The 20,492-nt window shown below is 38.6% G+C and overlaps 2 protein-coding genes across 8 annotated transcripts in view; one reads left to right on the plus strand and one right to left on the minus strand.

The window, feature by feature from the left end:
* The window catches only part of PAICS (phosphoribosylaminoimidazole carboxylase and phosphoribosylaminoimidazolesuccinocarboxamide synthase), a 41,757-nt gene extending 30,538 nt beyond the window's left edge, over window positions 1–11,219 (minus strand). For 2 of the 6 annotated variants that reach the window (XM_032999050.2, XM_042808034.1), the window contains exons 1-5: window positions 10,737–11,219; window positions 5,818–5,904; window positions 2,063–2,542; window positions 948–1,037; window positions 125–196 (exon numbers count right to left, since the gene is read on the minus strand). In XM_032999050.2, the coding sequence (XP_032854941.2) occupies window positions 125–196; window positions 948–1,037; window positions 2,063–2,542; window positions 5,818–5,904; window positions 10,737–11,124 (1,117 nt within the window). In that variant the 5' untranslated portion in view covers window positions 11,125–11,219. The remainder of the gene's footprint in view (window positions 1–124; window positions 197–947; window positions 1,038–2,062; window positions 2,543–5,817; window positions 5,905–10,736) is intronic. The other 4 variants (XM_032999051.2, XM_032999052.2, XM_042808035.1 and 1 more) reach the window with 4 other exon arrangements.
* PPAT (phosphoribosyl pyrophosphate amidotransferase) overlaps window positions 1–20,492 on the plus strand; it is a 50,114-nt gene that overhangs the window by 20,912 nt on the left and 8,710 nt on the right. For both annotated transcript variants that reach the window (XM_042808038.1, XM_042808037.1), the window contains exons 2-6: window positions 13,501–13,567; window positions 17,049–17,255; window positions 18,653–18,765; window positions 18,885–19,030; window positions 20,288–20,360. In XM_042808038.1, coding sequence (XP_042663972.1) covers window positions 17,052–17,255; window positions 18,653–18,765; window positions 18,885–19,030; window positions 20,288–20,360 — 536 coding nt within the window. In that variant the 5' untranslated portion in view covers window positions 13,501–13,567; window positions 17,049–17,051. The remainder of the gene's footprint in view (window positions 1–13,500; window positions 13,568–17,048; window positions 17,256–18,652; window positions 18,766–18,884; window positions 19,031–20,287; window positions 20,361–20,492) is intronic.

Genomic DNA, 20,492 nt, shown 5'->3' on the forward strand with positions numbered 1-20,492 from the left:
TTTTGTATTTCTTTGTTAGTAAATTTAAATTAATACATGTAATTGCTCTCGAATGATAAAACAAAAATGTTACTGTCCAGTATACCTCAAATTACCTCTAATGATCAGCCATGTCTTTACTTACTTGTCATAGTTGTTTCTTTCATTACATGCAGAGTTGCCCGATTCTCTGGAGTAGTATTTACAGTAACATCATCTGTCAGAAGATTTTTAATTTGATATTAAAATCTTTCAAGTTCACGTTAGTCCATTTTAAATTCTGTAAGACTACTTAATTCCTAATTTAGACCATATTGTGCCTCATGCTACTGAAAGAGATCATGAGGTCCCCTGTTGCGGAGAGTCAAGTCTGTCAGCCTTGAAGACTTTCATGTGTCTCTAGCTAAATGTTAAACTCCCACCTTCCTTGAAAGTTACACTTTCAGATGCAGACCATAATGTTTCTTTGTAAAGAGCATATCACCTTCATATTCAGAGCTAGTAGTGATACTCTTAAATTATATTTTCATCCCCTGACATGAGCATTTACACAATTGTATTAAATACTGATCCCATTATATTGTGAAAAAAAAGAATGTTGTTATTAGTCCATATACAGGAGACTGAACAATTCTAATCCTTGGGAAGGCATAGTTTAAGTAAAAGTAAATGCAGTAATACATTGCACTTGACTTGCTGAAGCCAGTAGTTTCTTCTATGCATCTTGGGTCATGAATCTTTGAAAATGTTGCTTACTAGACTGTTTTATCAAGTTTAGCAGAGCACTATAAATGTGCACATATGCCCGTATTGAAAGTATGGTTATCACTGTGATGTTATCTCCTGCTTCTAAGTTTTTTAGGCCTCCGCATTTTCTAACCATAATTATAATGTGGGCTTATTTTAGAAATCCATTTTAACTTACTAAATTTAGGGATTTATATAAAATAGAAGATTTTCCAATTTACCTGAGTCAGAAACTTTCTTTATATCTGCAACGTGTAGATCTTCTGACATATTACTAACAGAGTCCTCTTCACCTGTGTCTCCAGGCATTTCTGCGTAAATAATCCTCTGTTAATTGGGGCACCACCTTTGTGTACTACATAAGAACAGCTGTGCTGTGTCAAATCACAAAATCTGTCCAACCTAGGATACTCTTTATGCCAGCAGGCTGTAGTAGATGCATTAGCAAAAAGCTTAGAAACAGCAACTGAAGAGTGAATCTTCCCCCTGAATGTTTTCAGCCAGAGACTGTGTTTGTGTTATATTTTTCTTGACTTCTTCCATTAATTTACTAACTTCTAGTCTTATATTTGGCCACAGTAATATCATCCTCTGTGTAGGATTCTTACTGTGTAATAAACAGTTTTATGTTCAATTCTGTTCTTAAACAACAGGCATGTTTTTGGTTGTACATACCAATAAAAAATGTTTTAACTCCCCGGTAGTGTAGGTTCATAAGTCTACTCTAATTCTGCATTTATCCATCCATTACCAAGTTATTTGTCAATAAACACACAAAAAATAAAGGCAAACTCTGCCAGCATTCTTGGTGCTATTTCTTTTGCTATTTTCACAATAGTTGTCTCACTAGTTTGTGATTCTTGCTCCACAGGCCAGTAAAACTGGGCTATTGGAGACCATAAGTGAAAGACAGTTTAAGTGTTAACTTTTTAACTAATGTCTGTAACAACAGACTTCTTTTGCTCGATGTCTTCATTCTTCCAGTAACATAGTCTGACCATCTCTCTGATCCATTTTTTTAATCTAACAGTCTCTTCTGCCATGATTTTGACTGGAATGGTCTCTCTGTATCACCTTATCATCTGTATCACGTCTTCATCTTTTTTCCTCCTTTTGTTTCTCAGTGCTATTAAAGAAAGTTAGGGGCAATGACTCAATCGGAATAACGTAAGACAAAACTACAAGACAAAATAATAAATTTCCATTCAGTGTATTTTTTCCCCCCCAGCAAATTGGTTAATCTAGCTGGTTGCTTTTGGGGAGGGTTCTGTTAAGGTCTCTCTAGTGCTGGAAAACTAAAAAAATTAAATGATATATTGGTAGCTGAAGTACTTACCTATGGAGTCCTTTTCTGATTTTGCTTCTGTCCATTCTGGAGGCCTCTCACTTTCATCATTATCTGATTTACTTGCTTGTTCCATGGTGCTGTGCCCCAGAATAGCATCCAGTTCATGAAAAAATTTCATACTTTTACTTGTACTCCCTGAGTCTTGGGCACTTTTTACACTCTTGTATTCATGTTTCAGATTTTTATATTTTGTCCTGCACTGCTTCCAGTCCCTGTCAATTCCAAACTTTTGAAGTCTAGCAGCAACCTGTTCAAATATTCTTTTATTTCTCACTGTCCCCTCCAGTTGTTGCTGGATATTTTTGTCTGACCATATGCGTATCAAAGCTCTGACTTCATTAACAGTCCAGTGTTTTCCTCCTTCATTTGCTACTGTTGGAATAAAAGCCGGTGTTTTGGAAGCCTGTATTGCTGACGTTGGATTACCTGCATCGTGTGGGGTAGGGGAGAGACACAGATACGAGTTACCTGCATTGGGTGGTTGGGATGGGGAAAGGACAGAGAGAATGAGAATGAAGTATGTTGTTTCCTCATGACTTGTCTCTCCACAGAAAGATGGAGCAGAGGTGACATTAAAATCAAGCTGTTCATTATTAATTTGTCAGTATTTTTGTTAATTCTGACATCATCTTAAAAACCAATATTAAGATAGCTCATGTACACTTTATTAATCTAAGAGGAACATTTTTTTCTTCTGTGCCCTAGTATACTCAACTTTTACTTGTAACACCTTTGAGAAAAATGGATGAGCTATTTTGTCATTCAGACATTAGAGAGGAGTGCTGTTTGGAAGATATGAAGTGCTATGTTAACCCAGTAATAAATTGAGCCCTGAATCATTGACACTAGCATCAAGACTCAACTTTCTGCATCGATGCCATATTTTTGGTTTTATACAAATGGAGAGATTTAAACTGGGTAAGGATCTGAAGAATCTGATCCTTAACACTTAACAAAGCACCCTGTTTGTGGGGAGCTGAGAAATGGAGACTTTTGCCTTAAGTCTCACAAGAACATTTGTGCAATAATGAACCCAGTTCTCAAGGTACAGAACCTCCACCCTTCTCAGTGCAGGTCAATCAAAAGTATTTGGGGTTCTTTAGTATAAATGAAATCTTGAATTATCCTACTCTGCAGAACAAGTAATATTTTTAAATTTTCTCCACTCTTCAACTTTACTTTTTAATATTTGGAGGTAAAGGATGCCATACAATTACTTAAAACACTGAAATATGATCACTTGCAGTATTTTAATGTTTCCTTGTTTTTAACTATGAATTTGCTTTAAGACTTTGTTTTGATTATCAGTTTGGAAAGTGGTTTCTCATGCATTTTCTAAATATTTGCAAAAATAACTTTAAAAAAAAAAAAACAAACCCAAAACAACCCACAATTACAGTGGTTTATCAAAGATATCAAACATGAAAGTGGACCGTAACTGACACAGTTTTTTGTAATCATACTGAAGTGATAAATGCCTTTGCTAGGATCTTATTTGAAAAGGGCAAGCCAGGTTACAGGGGTTGGATACTTTGTAGTCACTGAGCTTTGAATGATGGCAAAAATATCTGACCTTTGCTTGTACATACAGCTTCAGTGGAGCATACAATAACCTGTCTGGGGACAAACTTGCCCTAGATAAAGGCATTCTTTGCTAGTCTCTGTAATTCATTCTAGTTGTGAAAAAGCTGTAGTAACAGATTCCAGTTTTTTCCCTGTTTGTCCTGTGTTAATTGGTACTCTGCAGCTGATATGTTGTTGAGGAGAGTAACTTTCAGGTGAAATACCAATTATGCTTTCTTCCTTCTTCCAGAGGCAGTGAAAGAAAATGCTGGTTTACAGGTGAATGCGACCATAGGAATTGCCACGGTTGAGAACTGCCAGGCTTGGAGAGGCTTGATGCAGTCTCTGCTCAGGGTTACCAGGAGTATTTCAACTATCTGTATTTCTAGAGTGGTTCATTCCTCACTACCAGACACTGCCATGGAGACCAGAGAGAACAGGCCCAGGGGAAGAAAGGAGGAAGAAGAATGCGGAAGGTGCTCCCTGCACTTCCCAGTCAAAGCCATGGAGTATGGGGCAATCTGGGAGGGACAAGATTTCTTTAGTTCTTGTGTAGACCAATATTTCTCACTAGTAAGTTCATTTGCAACTGAGCTCACTTTCCATTGTAGATACTAGTTCACATGAGTTCCAGTGACTCAGTGTATTGATCATTCATTCTGCTGTATGCAGAGTGGAAAACAGTGGCTTGCTTTGTTCCTCATTCCCTTTAAAAAAACAGTGATTCAAAATAACTTGCCACAAGCACTGCTTTGAAACAAAGTTGTTATCGTCACTGTGAAAATTTTCTTTATGTCTCAAATGTATTTTAGCTCTAATTTGATTAAAAAAAATGTTAAGATAGGGTATACATTATTTTTTTATCTGAAAGATGTGTTTATGCCATATTTTTTTTATAAGATTCCTCAAAATAAGGAATCTGCTGAAATGAAATCAAAATATTAAGCATTATAGATACAAAGGGCTCAACATTTTTCTTTCAGTGGTGTCTGAAATAGTGCCTGATATCTAAAGGCTAGGAGAGACACTAGGGGAAGACTTTTTAATACTGGTACACACTTGGGAGTCCATGCAATTGAAATTATTTTGCTGGCTTTGTAGAAAACGGGTTTCTCAGAATCGAAGATTTTTTAGCAGGCCAAATGAATCTGCCTGACACTGTGATGCAAGAAATTTGCTTCAGATACTTACTACAAGAAAAGTTTTGTTTAGATATATATGTGCATATAATTCCATGTGAGATTCTTGTCTCTTCCTTAATTTCTTGTTATGCCAGGCAAGAAGTCTGTAGTTTGTAATATAAAAGCCTTAGGTTTAGCTGGGGCCTTCTTTTCTCCCTGAATATGGTGCCTTGGTGATTCTGTAGTGAAATTTGTTGTAATCGGACTGGGATGTATGCTAGGGCATAGAGGGTATGTAAAAAATCAAAAGAGCATGTAGAAAATTCAGGACAGTGTTGCTGTTCATCCAGGCAAGGAACCAGCTCATTGGTTGCCTAATTTTGCGTAAAATGTTTTCAGGTTTCTCCATTCCCTTTAGCAGCTCCTTGAAGGGGCTCACACCTAGTGTCTTCTTCCTGTTTCTGACTTGTCAGATTTATGCCTTTGCTCTGTAATGACTTCCCTGAGCAAAACTACTATAGTAGGACAGTTGCCAGATGAGATGTTTATGGTTGGTTGGACCAAAGCATTGCTGACCACCCCTTGCTTGGAGAGAGGATACAGTTGCTTTGAAGACCACTGCAAATCTGGATTGCTCAGGGGGCCAGGTCTGACCTCAGTATCTCTCTCTTGGCTTGGGCCATTCACACATGCTGTTTAAGCAGAAATTACATGACTTGGAAAAAATCCACAAGTTGACATGGGTATCTCACACTACCATTGGGCATACTTTCCCCTAGCATTTAACAAAATTAATGTGGTTAATATGATTAAGCTATAGCATGTGATGTGTTTTGAATGTGAATGGTGGTCATGCAGGTGTTACATCATATACAGTGGTATCTAGTAATGCATGAGACTGCCAAGTGCTAAATCTGAGAAGGAGATGGTGCAAAAGTGTGGCTATTTTAAAGCTATGTTGATCAAAACCAGAATGAGGGTGTATTCAAGCTATCAGAAAGTGCTCCAACAGCCATGCTGCTTTTTAGTGTTTGATCTCTCTGCACCATCATACTATACCTAGTTGAACTGGTCTGACATGGGACATAAAAAGTAGTGGATCTCCTGGAGCATCCTCATCATCTTCTAAAGAAACTGATACTTCACCTAGGAAGGAAAGAGGTTTTAGATGAACAATAGGTATGGACTAAATTAACTTAAATTAGTTTAAGTGAAAATGTCCATACACAATTAGAAGATTATTAACTTTCTCATCTCCACATTTAATTTGTATTTAAATTAAATTTAAAAGTAATTTGGACTGTCCCCATAAGGGCACACGAGTTACCGGAGGTAAATTAAATTATTTTAGATCTTGCGTATGAGGCCTGTTTGAAATGTATTTTAAATTTTTTGTAAAAAACAACTTGATTCTAGTGACTTGTATGCTTTTCTGACTCAGTATTTGGGATGGATAGCACATTAAAAGTATAGTTTGAAAGTAGATAATGAAAAGTAATAGACGTACAAGTAAAAGTGGACTTTGCACATGGATTCAGGTAACCACAAATTCATTTATGTTAAAAAAAAAAATCCAAGAATAATATTTAGAGAATAGTATGAAGAAAACAAGAATGTTCTGCAAAGAGTTCTGAAAATCCATGGAATTATTTAATGACATAGGGAAAGCAGCAAAGTATTGTGACTAGAGAATAGACATGTTTATAGCTGACAGGATTCAGTCTAGATTTTCACAGGATAGCGCTCCTACATTTGTTTAAAAAGCAATATTATAGCAATTGCTATGTAAGTTTAGACATCAGCATAAGTAAATCAGGTTCTGAATCAGCTTAATTTTCACAGAGGACAGACTTTTAAGTTGTTCTATGGTAATATGCTGTATTCAACGTACCATGCTGACAGGAGGTTTGCAATGTTGATTCACTCTATGGGGACTTGAGCTACTGTCAGCTCCAGTCAGGCAGGTCACACAGATCAAAGCTCCTGTTCAAAGGTACTGTGGTGGTTCGTCACAGGGAACAGTAATGAGGTGCGGTTAGGATGCAACCTGGTATCCCTGACGTAGGTGAAACTGAAAACTGGATTCCTTTGAAAACATTATCTTAAATCCTCCTGACTTTCAGCAAGGCTCAGAGTGACTCATGGATGCAGTGGCCTGATCTGCGACTGCTCCCAGCTGCCCGCCTTGCTGCTCTATCAGGAGCTGCTACCCTCCGCGTCCAGGCCGGTGGAGGGAAAGGGGTGCCCAGGCCTCCACCTCTAGGGCCAGGACTGGCGTTTATCACCTTAAGATCTGCAAATAAATTCTCTCTTGGAAGGCTGCTGAGTATGCCATGGATACTAGGATTAGCAAGTTTAATTACATTGTAATATTAGAGAAGCAAATTATTATTTTAAGTAAATAAGAACAGTTAACACAAAAAGATGTTAGAACATTTGATGGGGGGGAAGCATCTGATGAGCAAAAAAGTTATTCAATAAGAGTATTGCACACTTATTAAAAAAAAAAAAAAAAAGATGTATATAAAATACTTGTTAATGGCATGTTTAATGTTAAAAGTCCAGACATGGAAAACTCTATGAGTGGCATTTTTCAAGTCGACATTTCTGAAAGATCTTTTTGCATTTCTAAGTAGCTGAGTTTTATACATATGATAATATTCTCATTGCTGATGCATTTCTGCTCAGACTTGATTTTTTTTTTGCATTTGCTGTGGTAAAGTGAAGGGCAAAGAAAGTAGACAGTGTGTTAATATTTAAACATAGAGATAAATATAAGAGAGCACAAGTAACTTAACATGAATTACTAGGTTTACTTCTGTAAATCAAGTACCTGATTTATTGATACTTGATTTAATTTGAAAGAATCAAGATTAGTTAACAAAATGGGAAGGTCATTCATCTGAACTCTAATGAATGATACCATTTTTCACAGTGCACCATCAGCCACTACATGAATTTTCTTGGTTGTCAATTACTGGGATAATATACAAACTAAATTTTAAGAGAAGTGAACATGTTGAGTTATATCTTTTAAAATTACTATTTAATCTGTGACTCTGTGTTTGCCTCTGAAAACATGTATTTTGGGAGGACAGCATGAACATCACTGGCTTCCAGGGTTGTATGTACTTATACAAAACGTGTCATCTTTCCATGAATGAGCTGGGAATCGGTTTGTGTGTTGCTACCAAGTTTGGCCAGAGACACCTGTCTCTTAGATTTGATTGTGATTTTCAGTATTCATTTCTTCAATTACCCTTTCAAAAGAAAACTGATTTTACAAGATATTAAAACAAAAACTCAGGAAAACACTACAGAAATACCATCCAGTCCCATAAAAGCAGTCTTTTTTTCTTTCTTTCCCATCCTCCCCCTCCCCAGCAGTCTCCCAGTAGTTGAGATAATCAAGCAAATCAAACACAAAGACATGCTTTGTAGCTTTACATTAAGGATTGGTATGAATATTTAGACTGAAGCTAAGCAGAATAGTAAAAACACAGTCATTTCTTTGGGAGCTTGCCCTGTCCCTTGTCATGCTTTTTAAACAAAACAAATTAGTGTAGCCACTAGGTTCTTAAAATAAAGTAAGACGTGCATGGTGGACACTGTTATTTGGCACAGAGTTTAGTTAGTTGATAGTATTTTGTTCTTGCTACTCAGGTCACAAGCCTAGACATCCCTGGTTCCTCCAGCTCTGCCAAAATAAGGCTTCTCAGCCTCTTTAAAAAAGAGGAAAGGGACCATTTTCCTCTCCTCTCCTTTAACACTCTGTGGTTGAAAGGGTGAAGCCCAGGAGGGGACCTGCAGGGACTCAAACGTGCTTTGGTCAGTTAGCCTTAGGGGGGATGATCCCCACGTTCCAGCAGTCCCCTTCCTCCCGCAGGCCGCGGGGGGGGGGGAGCAGGGGCTGCCTCGGCCTGCGCCGGGAATGGCGTGTCCTGTGGGAGCCACACACCACGTCTGCCCCCATGAACCAACTCGTGAGCACCAGCTGCAGAGCCACAGGTGCCCTCGTGGCCTTGCAAGTGCCCTTCAAAGCGCTCAGCTGGGCAGGCACCGCAACTCTGACTGCAGCGGGAGAAGGACTGGGCCTCTAGCATGGCGGAGTTACTTGCTTGACTTGTATTCTTAAGTGAAGACAGTTGATGTTCTCACAGCTGCTCTCTGCCCCTTGTTAGGGATGTATGCATCCTGCATAGCTGCGGGACACATTTCTACCCGAATGTGTTTTCTTTGTGGCTGAATTAAGGTGGTTGTGAAAATCTTCGCATTTAAATTCTTACCATTAGCGTTGCACTATTACGGTTACTTGCATTTCATTTTTCTTTATCCATAAAAGTTGTTTGTTTTGTTTTGTTTTGTTTTTGGTTGGTTGGTTGGTTTGGGGTTTTTTGTATTTTGTTTTGTTTTCTTAAGGGAGTCACAGAAATGCTTGTGCATTTAAGAGATATATTTAACTATATCACCTTCAAAACCAGACTGTCCTAATGCTTCAAAATGAGGTGTGTCTCACTCTGGGTTAATTTTTAAAATATATATTCTAGTTTGAGATTCACAACTGAAGTTAACCATTTCTGATTTAAACTTGCTAGAGGTTTAAGGCAGACAATAATTAAGATTAACAGTTGGTGCAAACTACATCAAAACATAGAGGGTAATCTAAGGGCAGATCCTCAGATGAAGGACAATATCTTAGTTTCATGCAGCCCTTGGAAGTGTGACAGCTGGTGTTAGCCTCAGTTCTGCAAGTTTAAAAATAAAAATGGACTAAAATACACAATGCAGAGAGTACAAGTTAAAATATTGTTAAATTGCCATTTTAATCTAAAGTGACTTTGACAGATTAGAGGCTTTCTGCTAGTGATGACAATTTAAGGTCAAGCTTTTCATTAAGGTAAACAATGACAAGAAAAGCGGCAATTTTTCCTCAGACCTGTAAAATAGCATTGTAGTGGGAGATGTGGAAGGGTGCAAGGGCAAGCTAGGTGTCCAGCTCCTTTCTGTGTCTTTGGCAATCTCCCCTGGTGCTAATGTTGAGTTTTTTGTTTTCTTAAAAAATATTCACAATCTTAATACAAATTGACACATACTGTGGGAACAAATGGCTAAGCTTTTAATTTCTCTTTTTAGCCATCTTATTTTGGTACTCATAACTATTGTTGGGCTTATGCTTCAGTGACATTTAGGATGTGACAAGGAGATTTGAGTGATGTCAAATAGCAGATTGACCCTAATGAAATGTTAAGCATGGCTTAAATGCATATGTAGAGAGGGCAGAATAAAACAAGAGATACAAATAATTTGGTTAAAAACCCCTTCGGAATAAAAAAAGTTGTACTCATTTGGTTTACCTCAAAACAGTCTGATAAACATGATGATTTTTACTTTCCTCACTACATTACAATTTTTAATGAGAAGTTATTAAATATCCCTCTGTTTCTCAAATATTTAAATTGAATTGCTTACAAAATAATTTAATTTACTTTTAGTCATACCTAAATTTTCAGCTACAGAGAAATAAGAATAAAAATCCAAAATGTCACTTGTATTATAAATAATTATTTTAAAAAATCATGACAGTTTCAACCTTTATCTTTCTTTAAGTTTACATCTGAATTTGATCTCTACAAAACCTGCTTCCAAAGTACTGCAAAAGAAGGTGAAAGGGAAAGAAAACAGCTTTTCTTAATTTAACGTTTCAACCCTGTGCAGGAGCCGTGACACCAACGAGTACTCACCGAGGCTGCAATACCAGCAGTTAGCATAATTTTGCTAGAATTACGCTGTATTTACAGACTTCGACACTGGTGGGTGCTAACATTTTATTCCCCTGCGCCAGGAGCGCATCAAGTCAGTTCTAACAGTGCTGCTGGGGCTGCGCAACCTCCGCTTCAGCTCGAGCAAACTCAGGCTTCGGTTTTGTTCCCTTTGGTTTTTAAGCAGAGAGAGAAAAATAGAAGCAAAAAGAGTTTTACCTTGCGTGCTCTCTGTTGTGGGGCTTGTGTTCAGCTGCGTCTCAGTCGCAGAACACCTGCCGTTTTCTTCTGCTGCTAATTGTGTGACAGGTTCATATCGCAATATGGCATCCAGATCATGGAAAAACTTCATGGTTTTAGTGACATCCCCAGAGTTGTGGGCATATTTAACCGTTCTGTATTCATACTTCAGATTTTTATACTTTGCACGGCACTGTTTCCAATCCCTGCAAACTCCTAACTCCTGCAACCTTTTAGCAATGTAGATAAATATTCCTTTATTCCTCAGGGTGCCGTGGAGTTGCTTTCTGATATTTTTTTCTGACCAGACGCTTAACAAGGCTTTAACCTCCTCCTCAGTCCAATGCTTCCCTGCTCCACTCTCCATGTTGAAAGTGACCTGGAAATGATTCACTATTTCTAGCCAAGATTTTGTTTCCTAGGAAACCAGACGGCTGGTTGTCAGTAAGCTCCGCCGAGATGAAAGGATCTAGTTTTACTGGCTCAAGCTGCCTGAGGGGAGTAACTTGAGAAACTGCCAAATAAGCAGGCTCGGCATTAGCGGCCGGCGAATAAAGCAGCTCGGGCGGGAGTGGGGCGGGGGGGGGGCGGCTGCTCCTGCTGCCCGGGTTGGTTTAACCCTTCTTGGGGAAGAAGGGCCTCGGTAGGAGCACTCTGGTGTGATGAGAGAGAAGTGAGTCTCGCTGCCTTCATCCTTAAAAAAAAAAAACCCAACGCGAGCACTCACCCACACCTCCCCCCCCCCGCCCGGTTCTTGCCTGCTCTTTGCTGGGTGGGCACGGCGGCTGCTCCTGTCTCCCGTGGGGGTAACAGCTGGGAACCGTGGGGCTGAGCCTTCCCAACAGGTTGCGAGTTCGCAGTAGCTGATGTGACAGTGACCTGGAGAAGATCACTCTGCTTTACGTTCGCTTGGTCGTGTAGTGTTTGGTTTTGAATTGATGGTCATATATACACATTCTTAACTCTTAATATTAATTTCTTATTAGTGCTGCTTTAATAAAAAGCTTTCGTACTAAAAAAATTCACTCCATTGGTGAAATTGGATAAGCTTTTTGTCAATGAAATTGAGCTTCCTTTTCTTTCATTAGTGCTACATGAAAGATGTAATCCAACGATTTGGAAAGGCCTGTCTTTGGGGATGTTTGCTTCCCGCTTTCCCGCTATTGATTTTGTTGATGTTTAAAGGGACAGGGTCAGTATTTAAATGGAAATTGTCTGCAAGATTAACATTTGAATGTCAAGGTGTTGAATGCAGGATACCAACCCATACTACCAGTCATTGTGCTTATAGATGGGACATCTTCCTGAGTTAAAATAAACCATTTAAGAATGTCCTCATCTCTGATTTTTCTCTTTAAGATCTGTGTCAGTAACAGGGTACATTCATTCTGGTACGTGTGAAGTTTCGTTTTCTGTAAGCAAATGTTCTTTAAAATTTTGCATTACATGCAACTGGGGTTGATGACCAACAAAGGGATTTTAGGAATTGGAGAAAATTTGTAATGAGCGTGGTCAGTTATAGATTCTAATCCAGTCTGTCGATTTTTTTGTGCTCAATTTTATTGTTGCTTGATTCCAGTGACTTCAGTTGAGTTAAACCAGTCTAGTCGTCTCAGCATCTTAATTTAATATTCTAAAACTATTCTGTTTCCTTTTTAAAGAAAAACATTTTTTGTTTTTCAGTCATTATTGTATGTGAGAGTGTAATGGGAGCTTACCAGCCCACCAGGGTCCCTATGAGCGTTACTGGTGTGGTGGGTATATGGCAGCAGTTTTGTTAGAGGTATCATACTGTCTTGTTCCAGGAAGCCTTTTAAAGGAAGGTCAAGCAGCCTGCAGTGTTACCCACAAAAAAATCCAGTCTGCAGGCCCCTTTTTAATGGATACTGACCGAATTACAAACCTCAGGCAGCGGAGCAGTGCCAGGCAGCCTGTGCTGGCTGCTGGGGGGGGGCAGCCCAGAGCAGGGCTGGGGGGGCAGAGAGCAGGGAGCAGGGCGGGGGGAGCTCTCCCGTCAGCTGATACGGCTCTTCTGCTCAGCAAAGCACAACTGCCAGCCTGAGGCTGATCTGCTGCAAGAGAAGTATTTCCATTTGCAGTGACGCTGTACACCACACTGGTTTTGCTTGAGTTTGGAAGCAGTGATGCCCAATATTAGTTTTATGTGCTCAAACGCTTTATACGGGGGGGGGGGTGGGGGGGTGTCCATGTAGCTTTTAGAGGTGTAAATGCAAGTTTGGCTACTTAAGCACAAGAATGCAAAAGCTTCTGCATAAGTTATCCGTGGAAGAGACAATGAACAATACATTCCCTTAGGCACAAACATCAGCTTTTTAACACCACTCCCCAAACCAAAGCAAAAATAGAGTAGTGCTATAGAGCCTTCTACTACAGCCTAGACTATCACTGCAAAGTGGCTTTTCAGATTAAGCATCTGCTGTTATTCTATGCCCACACTGAAATAGGGCCGCAATAAGAGCCTGAGCCAGTGCTTATTAGTGGAAAGATTCCCACTGAATTTACTGGGCTTAGGCACGAACCTTATGTGACTGTTTTGAAATAAAGCATAACATGGGCAAGAAACCAGTTTTGATTACAAGCCTGTAAAATAAAACAACAAATAAGCCTACATTAAAATTTCATGTTGCAAAGAACAGATGAAAAACTACCAATCCATTGCATGTTAAAGCATTACATATTCTAAGCATTTCAGTGCTTTATGTTAATTATATTTTGTCCATAGGGGCCAGGAGAGTGCTGGAATTGTGACAAGTGATGGAGAGTCATCCCAGGCATTCAAAGTGCACAAGGTAAAATGTAAATTAATGTTTTGTAGATGGCTAGCTGAAATACATGAAATTTTGTTTCAGATAGGAAACAGGTTAGAGGGAAAGTAATATGCTTTGATGGACTGTTTTGGTTTTGTCAGTGATAATATCTAATTCTATTATTTGTGCTATTTCTGTCTTAAGTGCATGTTTAAACAAATATGCCAACATTATCCTGCCTGGTATATCCACCCACACAGTGGCAGACACACAGAAGTATCCAGATCAGACTATTGATGTCACAAAAACTACTTGCCAAAGTCACCCCACACCTAAGGTGTTAACTCTGGAGCAACAATGCAACTTGAGATCAAGAGAAAAGAAATACAGTTACAGGGTGTGCACAAGCAAATGGATGACTAGTTCTTGCATTAGTGAGACTCGAGGAAGTGGCAGCTACTGTGCCCATAGGTAAAAATAAACAGAATAAAAGATTGAATGGAGGCCTGAGAAGGTCACACAGTTTTTCTTGAGCTGAGAGAATCCCAGGGGATGTTAAAAGAAATAAAATGGCCTCAGAAGTATTACACCAATAGAATACCTGCATGCTCTGGGGATATTTCTGCTCATTTTGTATTGAATAGTGATCAGGAAAAAAGTAATCATCAGCCTATTCCATCCTGGAAGAGCAGAGAAATAAAGTAGAACAGAATGAAAGGAAGAGCAGGAGATAAATTATAGCAGCAAAATAACCATGGAGCAATGCTTGATGTGTGTTCGCTGACCACAATCAGAAAGCAGTTTGTCTTCATGTTCAGAGGTCTCTGAGGAAGATTAATTCAGCTGTTCAAATGAGTCCAAGAGTAAGAACTGCTTTGCTGCAGCAGCATGTACATCTATGCATGACCGCTCAGTGCCTCATGCAAAATCTTGTCTCGTGAAGCATTATGTTTGTCACCTCTTCTGGCATTTGCCCCCCTCCTATGTTACTTACAGCCTGATTGGCACACACACATACACACTTTTAAATGCAGCTTTTCTCAACTTCAGCACCATGTTACCTGTTCTTCATTCCTGCTCCTGCTTGCATTTCAGCTTTCCTTAAGGTTTACAGGAATTCCAGCTTCCTTTAAAGTGGGCTGCTGTATATATCCCATAGTAAAGGAGCTTCTCAGAATGAATTTCCAGCAGGTGATACATTAATTTGTAGTTACTGAGCTGCAATACTTTGCTGTCATGCTAGGAATTTGACTATCTCGTCCTATCAGCTTTGATATTTTAAGAGTTGCAGAGCATGTGATGGTTTCTTTTCTCCTCGAAATACATTTCTCATCTTCAGCACTTTTAAAATCTGTAATAAACACAGTGTATTAAAGAGCCTGTGGAGTACAATTTATATGACTTGTTTCATCCTGGAAGTGGTGCTAATGTAACAAACATTTCGGTCTGTTACACTGGTAAAAATGTATTTAGGACTCTGAGTTGTAAACTAGTCCATAAAAAACATCGGCAGCTAAGATGCTACTGTATCAATTTGTCCTCCAAACTCTGATTGACTCTTCTTCATAGCAGAGACAACAGGATGGAAAAGGTGCCTGGTTCTCACTGCACTGATTTACTACCCAGAGCTTCTGTGCAAACTCACCTTTGTCAACAGTTGAAGGCAGTGCATATATTAGAGTATGAACTGGAACACCTAAGGCATGCGTATGTGCTCTCTTCTGATTGTTGCCAGCCTTTGACCATGGGTTAATAGCCCTTGACAAAGGCTGTTAGTCCTGTGTTTTAAATTCTCCCAGAAACACTCATCCAGATTTGTCTGTCAGAGGCTTTCAGCTGTCTTTGTATAACAAAACATTATTGTTGCAGCTCTGTTAGCTCAGGATGTGGAAAAACTTAAATCTTTTGTATAGACATATCAATGCCCGTGGAAGAAAGACTTCGTCTGTTTGTTTCACACTTGGATATGCAGAAAAAAATATATTAAAGTAGAAAAAATATATTAAAGTAGCTATTAATCAGACCATTATCATGTTCTGGCATATAGCAGGCCTTGCATAACACAGACATAAGATTGTCTTTATCGTGAACTTTTTATAGTGGTGTAATTCACGTTTGCCATCCCACACCAGTGCAGTCTAAATCAGAGGAATATTTCAAACTGCAATTAAAAGATTATGTACTTGTGTAACCAAATCTGTTTTAAAACAACATGGCTTGTTTAAGCTGTTGCAATGCTTAACGCAGCCACATCCATTAATACTAGACCTGTGAACTGCCTGATCTGTTGGGATAAAGTTAGCCTAAGTAAAATAAGAGTGCATGGTTGCATTTCCCTACATATATGAGCACATGACATAGATGCTAGACCACCTTTATGCCATCTGTTGTCTCACAATTAATCTGGCATAAAGTTTGCTGAATGATTAAAGCAAACATACCAGTTTGGCTGTTTGAGTCAGTAACATTTTAATGTGGTAGTAAGTCTTCTAAATCCACATGTGCAACCACAGCCTCTTGGTATTCTGACTATAGAAGCCACAGCAGAAAATACCTAAAGCTGAGCTTTCTTTAAGCTTTTTTGGTTGAGCTCTGCAAACAGTTCAAACAATTTTCGTCCTTCCTGCCCCATCCCACTCTCCTGTTGTACCTACAACACAGGTTATGAACCATTCACAGCTTCAGACCTCTCCTGTGTATCTTTGAAGGTGCTAGAGGAGAGTTATCGTGTATGCTATCATGTATGTCACAATTACCATGTGTGGTAGGGAAACTGAGTATACAAGGATGTAAATATTTTCCACAGGCAGCGGCAGAAGCAGGAGTTTGTAGGAGGGCCTGTAATTGAGTCTTAATTTCTACTCTGTGCAGTTTTTTCAGGCTATTCTTGCTGCTAAATTTTCTCTACATAGTGCTTGTTGCCAAAATAAGCTCCTGATGGCTAACTAAAAAGTTTTGATGCATTTCTGCTTTAGATAGAAGGCAACCTGGCTATATGAAAAGTTTAAGTAAACAGTAAAACCTCTTGAAAAGAGCTTTGCTTCTGACATTGGCAAGAATGACAGTGGAATCTAATAAACAGTATCAAAGGCCCAGGATAAAAGTAAATCTGATATGCTGCTAATTGTAAAAGGTATTCTCTACACAGAATTTCCTCCTCACAACTTTTTTCTTTTCTTGTCTTCTGGCAGTCTTTTTTCTGATGTTTTTAAACAACATAAGAGTTTGGTAGTGTTTTTCAGAAGATGTATTTTTGCATCTAGTAAATTGTACATCTTGTAAATTATTCCATAAAAATCCTCAGCTCAAAAATATATATTGCTTTATTTGAAAAAAGGAGTAATGGGATCTGATATATCACTGTGACATCTACTCAGCTTCTTTCTTTTCCATGTCTTTCGGGTTATTTACGTTTCTATTAAAGTTGCTTACAATAATGCTGTACCAAAAACAAACTCAAGAAATGAGGAACTTGACAGATAAACAAAGCTAAAGAGAACTTTTTTTTCTTTTTCTCCCAAAGGGAATGGGTCTTATAAATCACGTCTTCAACGCAGACAGCCTGAAGAAGCTGTATGTTTCAAACCTCGGTATTGGGCACACAAGGTACTCCACCTCAGGAATTTCTGAGCTACAGAACTGCCAGCCTTTTGTCGTAGAGACTCTCCATGGGAAGATTGCTGTGGCACACAATGGGGAGCTAACAAATGCTGTACGACTCAGGAGGAAGGTTAGTATCTCCTTTGGGAGGCTCTGGCATCATTTCTTTCTGAGTATGAGGCAGCAATGAGCAGTAAGGTTGCTATGACTCTTCCTTAATGCCAAACTGCTTGGGGTAGTGCAAGAGCTCCATGATGAAAATAGATCATTTTGAGGGAGAAAAATCCTGGGGAGAGGAGGCATTTGTAACTGTCACAGGGGATGATTCACCAATCCTCTAGACTGATGATCACATTCATGTTGATCAAGTGAAAAAATGAACTCAGCCACAACAAAAGGTAGCTTGGCTCAAAGCTCTGCTCCTTTGTGATGGCTGATAGAAGGAGCAAATTATACACTTAGAGTTAGGAGAGGCATAATAAGGTGAGGTAATTGTAATATGAAATGTCTGGTTTGGAATATTGTATTTATATTTGTAATATTTGTATTTCTGGCTTGCAGAATTAACCATGAGCACTCTCAGGACATAAACAAATGCCAGATTTTTTTTTATAGTTTGTTTGGCTAGAAGGGTATGTGTTAAAGAACCAAATTAAAATTTAGCAGATGTTTCATTGTGAAATCTCTTCTATGATATGTTCCATACATAAGCAAGAGGACATACTCTTATATTGAAGCAAGGCAAATGTATGGCATGCGCAAAGGAACCTAGCCCATCTTGAATCAGGGCCACAGGTGTATGAATGGATGGGAGAAAAAAACAGTGGTGAGGAAATGTAGATGGAGAGTGGAGAATCAGTTACAAGAGACGTTACAAGAAAATGATTTCTAAAGATAAAAATTAGGAACTGTAATGCATACAGTACTGAATGGGTTGTAATAGTTGGCTAGATACACTGCAGATTCTCTTCGCCCTTAGAAGCATAAGTATGCCAAGAGAGAACAATTTGACTGACCAGGTCTAGAAAACTTTAAGTTGTGGAATTTCAGTTTTTTAATGCCACCCTGCTTCCCTTCACACCTCTTTTTTTGTTATTGTTGCTTTGTGCCCAAACCACTATTCTGCCTTGATATCTCTTTCTGTATCTGTTATAGGTAATTTCATATTTTCCCTTTTATATTTTATTTCTTTTCACAGAGCAAGCAGAAGCACAAAGCTGATTAAATGGCGCAAACATTAATTTATGCCCTGAATATTGGTAGTATTAATTTTGGTTGCACGTGGAGCAAAGGAATGAGATGCAAAGGGAGAAATGTAGTAGCAGACATAGATAATTGTACCACCTCTTTTTACATATTAGGTTTGTTGGAAGAAATCTGACGCTATTATGATCTGATCACCTGAATCACTGATACGTTTTAAAACATTTGTTCAGTGCACAAAGGTGTTGTTAGATTAAAATCTGAGCAGTGATACGTGGGATTTTTTTTTAATGTTGGTAACACTTTTATTTTGTGTCTTAAAAGCTTATGCGGCATGGTGTAGGACTGTCAACCAGTTCTGACAGTGAACTGATCACCCAGCTGCTGGCTTTCACACCTCCTCTAGAAAATGATGATACAGCCGACTGGGTAGCAAGGTGAGGAGGATGGGTTTCAGAATTAAGAACAGCAATATAATCTCAGCATGTTGTGCAGCTGTAAATGCACACAGCTGTTTGTGCGACACACAATTATGTTCACGTATGTCTCATTTCAGAATAAAAAATTTAATGAATGAAACTCCAACTTCATATTCATTGCTAATTATGCATAAAGACATAATCTATGCAGTACGTGATCCATATGGGAATCGTCCACTCTGCATTGGTCGCCTTATTCCAGTAGGGGACATGAATGGAAAAGGTAAACCATACATATATATTCATATACATATACATATATAGATATATATACAGTTTGTGCCTGAAATTACTGATATAAGTAATTAAAGCTATACTTTCTGAGGTGTAAGTAGGAATATGTGGTGCAAAAGTCAATTCTGAAAATTCAAACAACAAAAAAAATGTTGGTAAGGAAAAAGTAATTTGTAGGAAGTCTGCAAACATCTTTTCTGCTCCCAGCAAAAGGGATCCTAGTGACCTGATGAAAGTATCAGAAGTAGGCAGCCCAACTCTAATAGAATATTCTGTGAAAATTTAATTGACATCTCATTACCTAAACAGGAAAGCAGGGATGAACAGAATCACAGAAGGGTTGAGGTTGGAAAGGACCTCTGGAGGTCATCTGGTCCAAATCTCCTGCTCAAGCAGGGCCATCCAGAGCCAGTTTCTCAGGACTATGTCCAGTCCAGAAACAAGTCTGTTTTCTTCCTTTCTCCTGCAGTAAAGTGGCCAAAAAGTGCTGGATTACTGGCAATGTATTTCTAAATTCCAAGCACTCCCAGTCACACATAGTATGGTAATGGAACACTATCAAACAATTTATGGGAAAAAAATTCTTTGTTCCTGTTCAGCCTGCAAATCAACATTTTCCATGAAGTGAGATTAAAATCTGTTAATTTGTACCAAAAAAAAAATAATTCAAAGTAGTAAATGCTTCTCTATCTTCAGGAAACTTGGTAGTTTTAAGCACAAGAAAAATTGTCAAGGTTTTTTTAAAGCATAGAACCATTCCTACCCTATTTTAATGTCACCTCCAGCTCAGGTGTGACAGTTACACAACTCAATCTTTCCTGTGCCTGTCTCTGAAAATTATCAACACATTTAGCATAGGAAAAGTAAGGAGTTTCTTGCGTGAACAAAAGTAATTTTGTGTATCTGAAGTCACTGAAATAGAAGTGGAAAAAATTGAAATAGTGCAGATAACAAAGGTAGTTACCTGAATTGTCTCTCTTCATGAACTGTGATTATGATGCTGTTACTTCTGCCTAGGACAGGTTTATGATGTTTACATTGGTTGGTTGGTTGTTTTTTTACTATATATTACAAAAACTTTGGAATTCCATACCTTTTAGTTAGAAATTACAACAGTCTTTAATTGTGCACTTGGCAACCTAAACCATAGCAAGACAGATACTGCAGCAGAAATGCAGTGGGGGGCGTGTGAGTGTGTGTAATGGTAACAAGAATTGTGGACTCTAACTGAAATCTTTCATTTCAGGAAAAGATAACAGTGAAACAGAAGGATGGGTAGTCTCTTCCGAATCTTGTAGCTTTTTGTCTATTGGTGCAGAGTAAGTGTCCTGATTCTCACTATCTGAAAGCTCTCCTCAGGCAGCAATTAAACATTAAACCTCAAATTGCCAAATGTTATAATCTGTAACAACATGAAAGCCATCAGGGATTAGTTTGTTGGGCTGTTTTGA

This window comes from Tyto alba, unplaced genomic scaffold, assembly GCF_018691265.1.
Source record: "Tyto alba isolate M040663 unplaced genomic scaffold, T.alba_DEE_v4.0 Super-Scaffold_6, whole genome shotgun sequence".
NCBI classification, from domain to species: domain Eukaryota; kingdom Metazoa; phylum Chordata; class Aves; order Strigiformes; family Tytonidae; genus Tyto; species Tyto alba.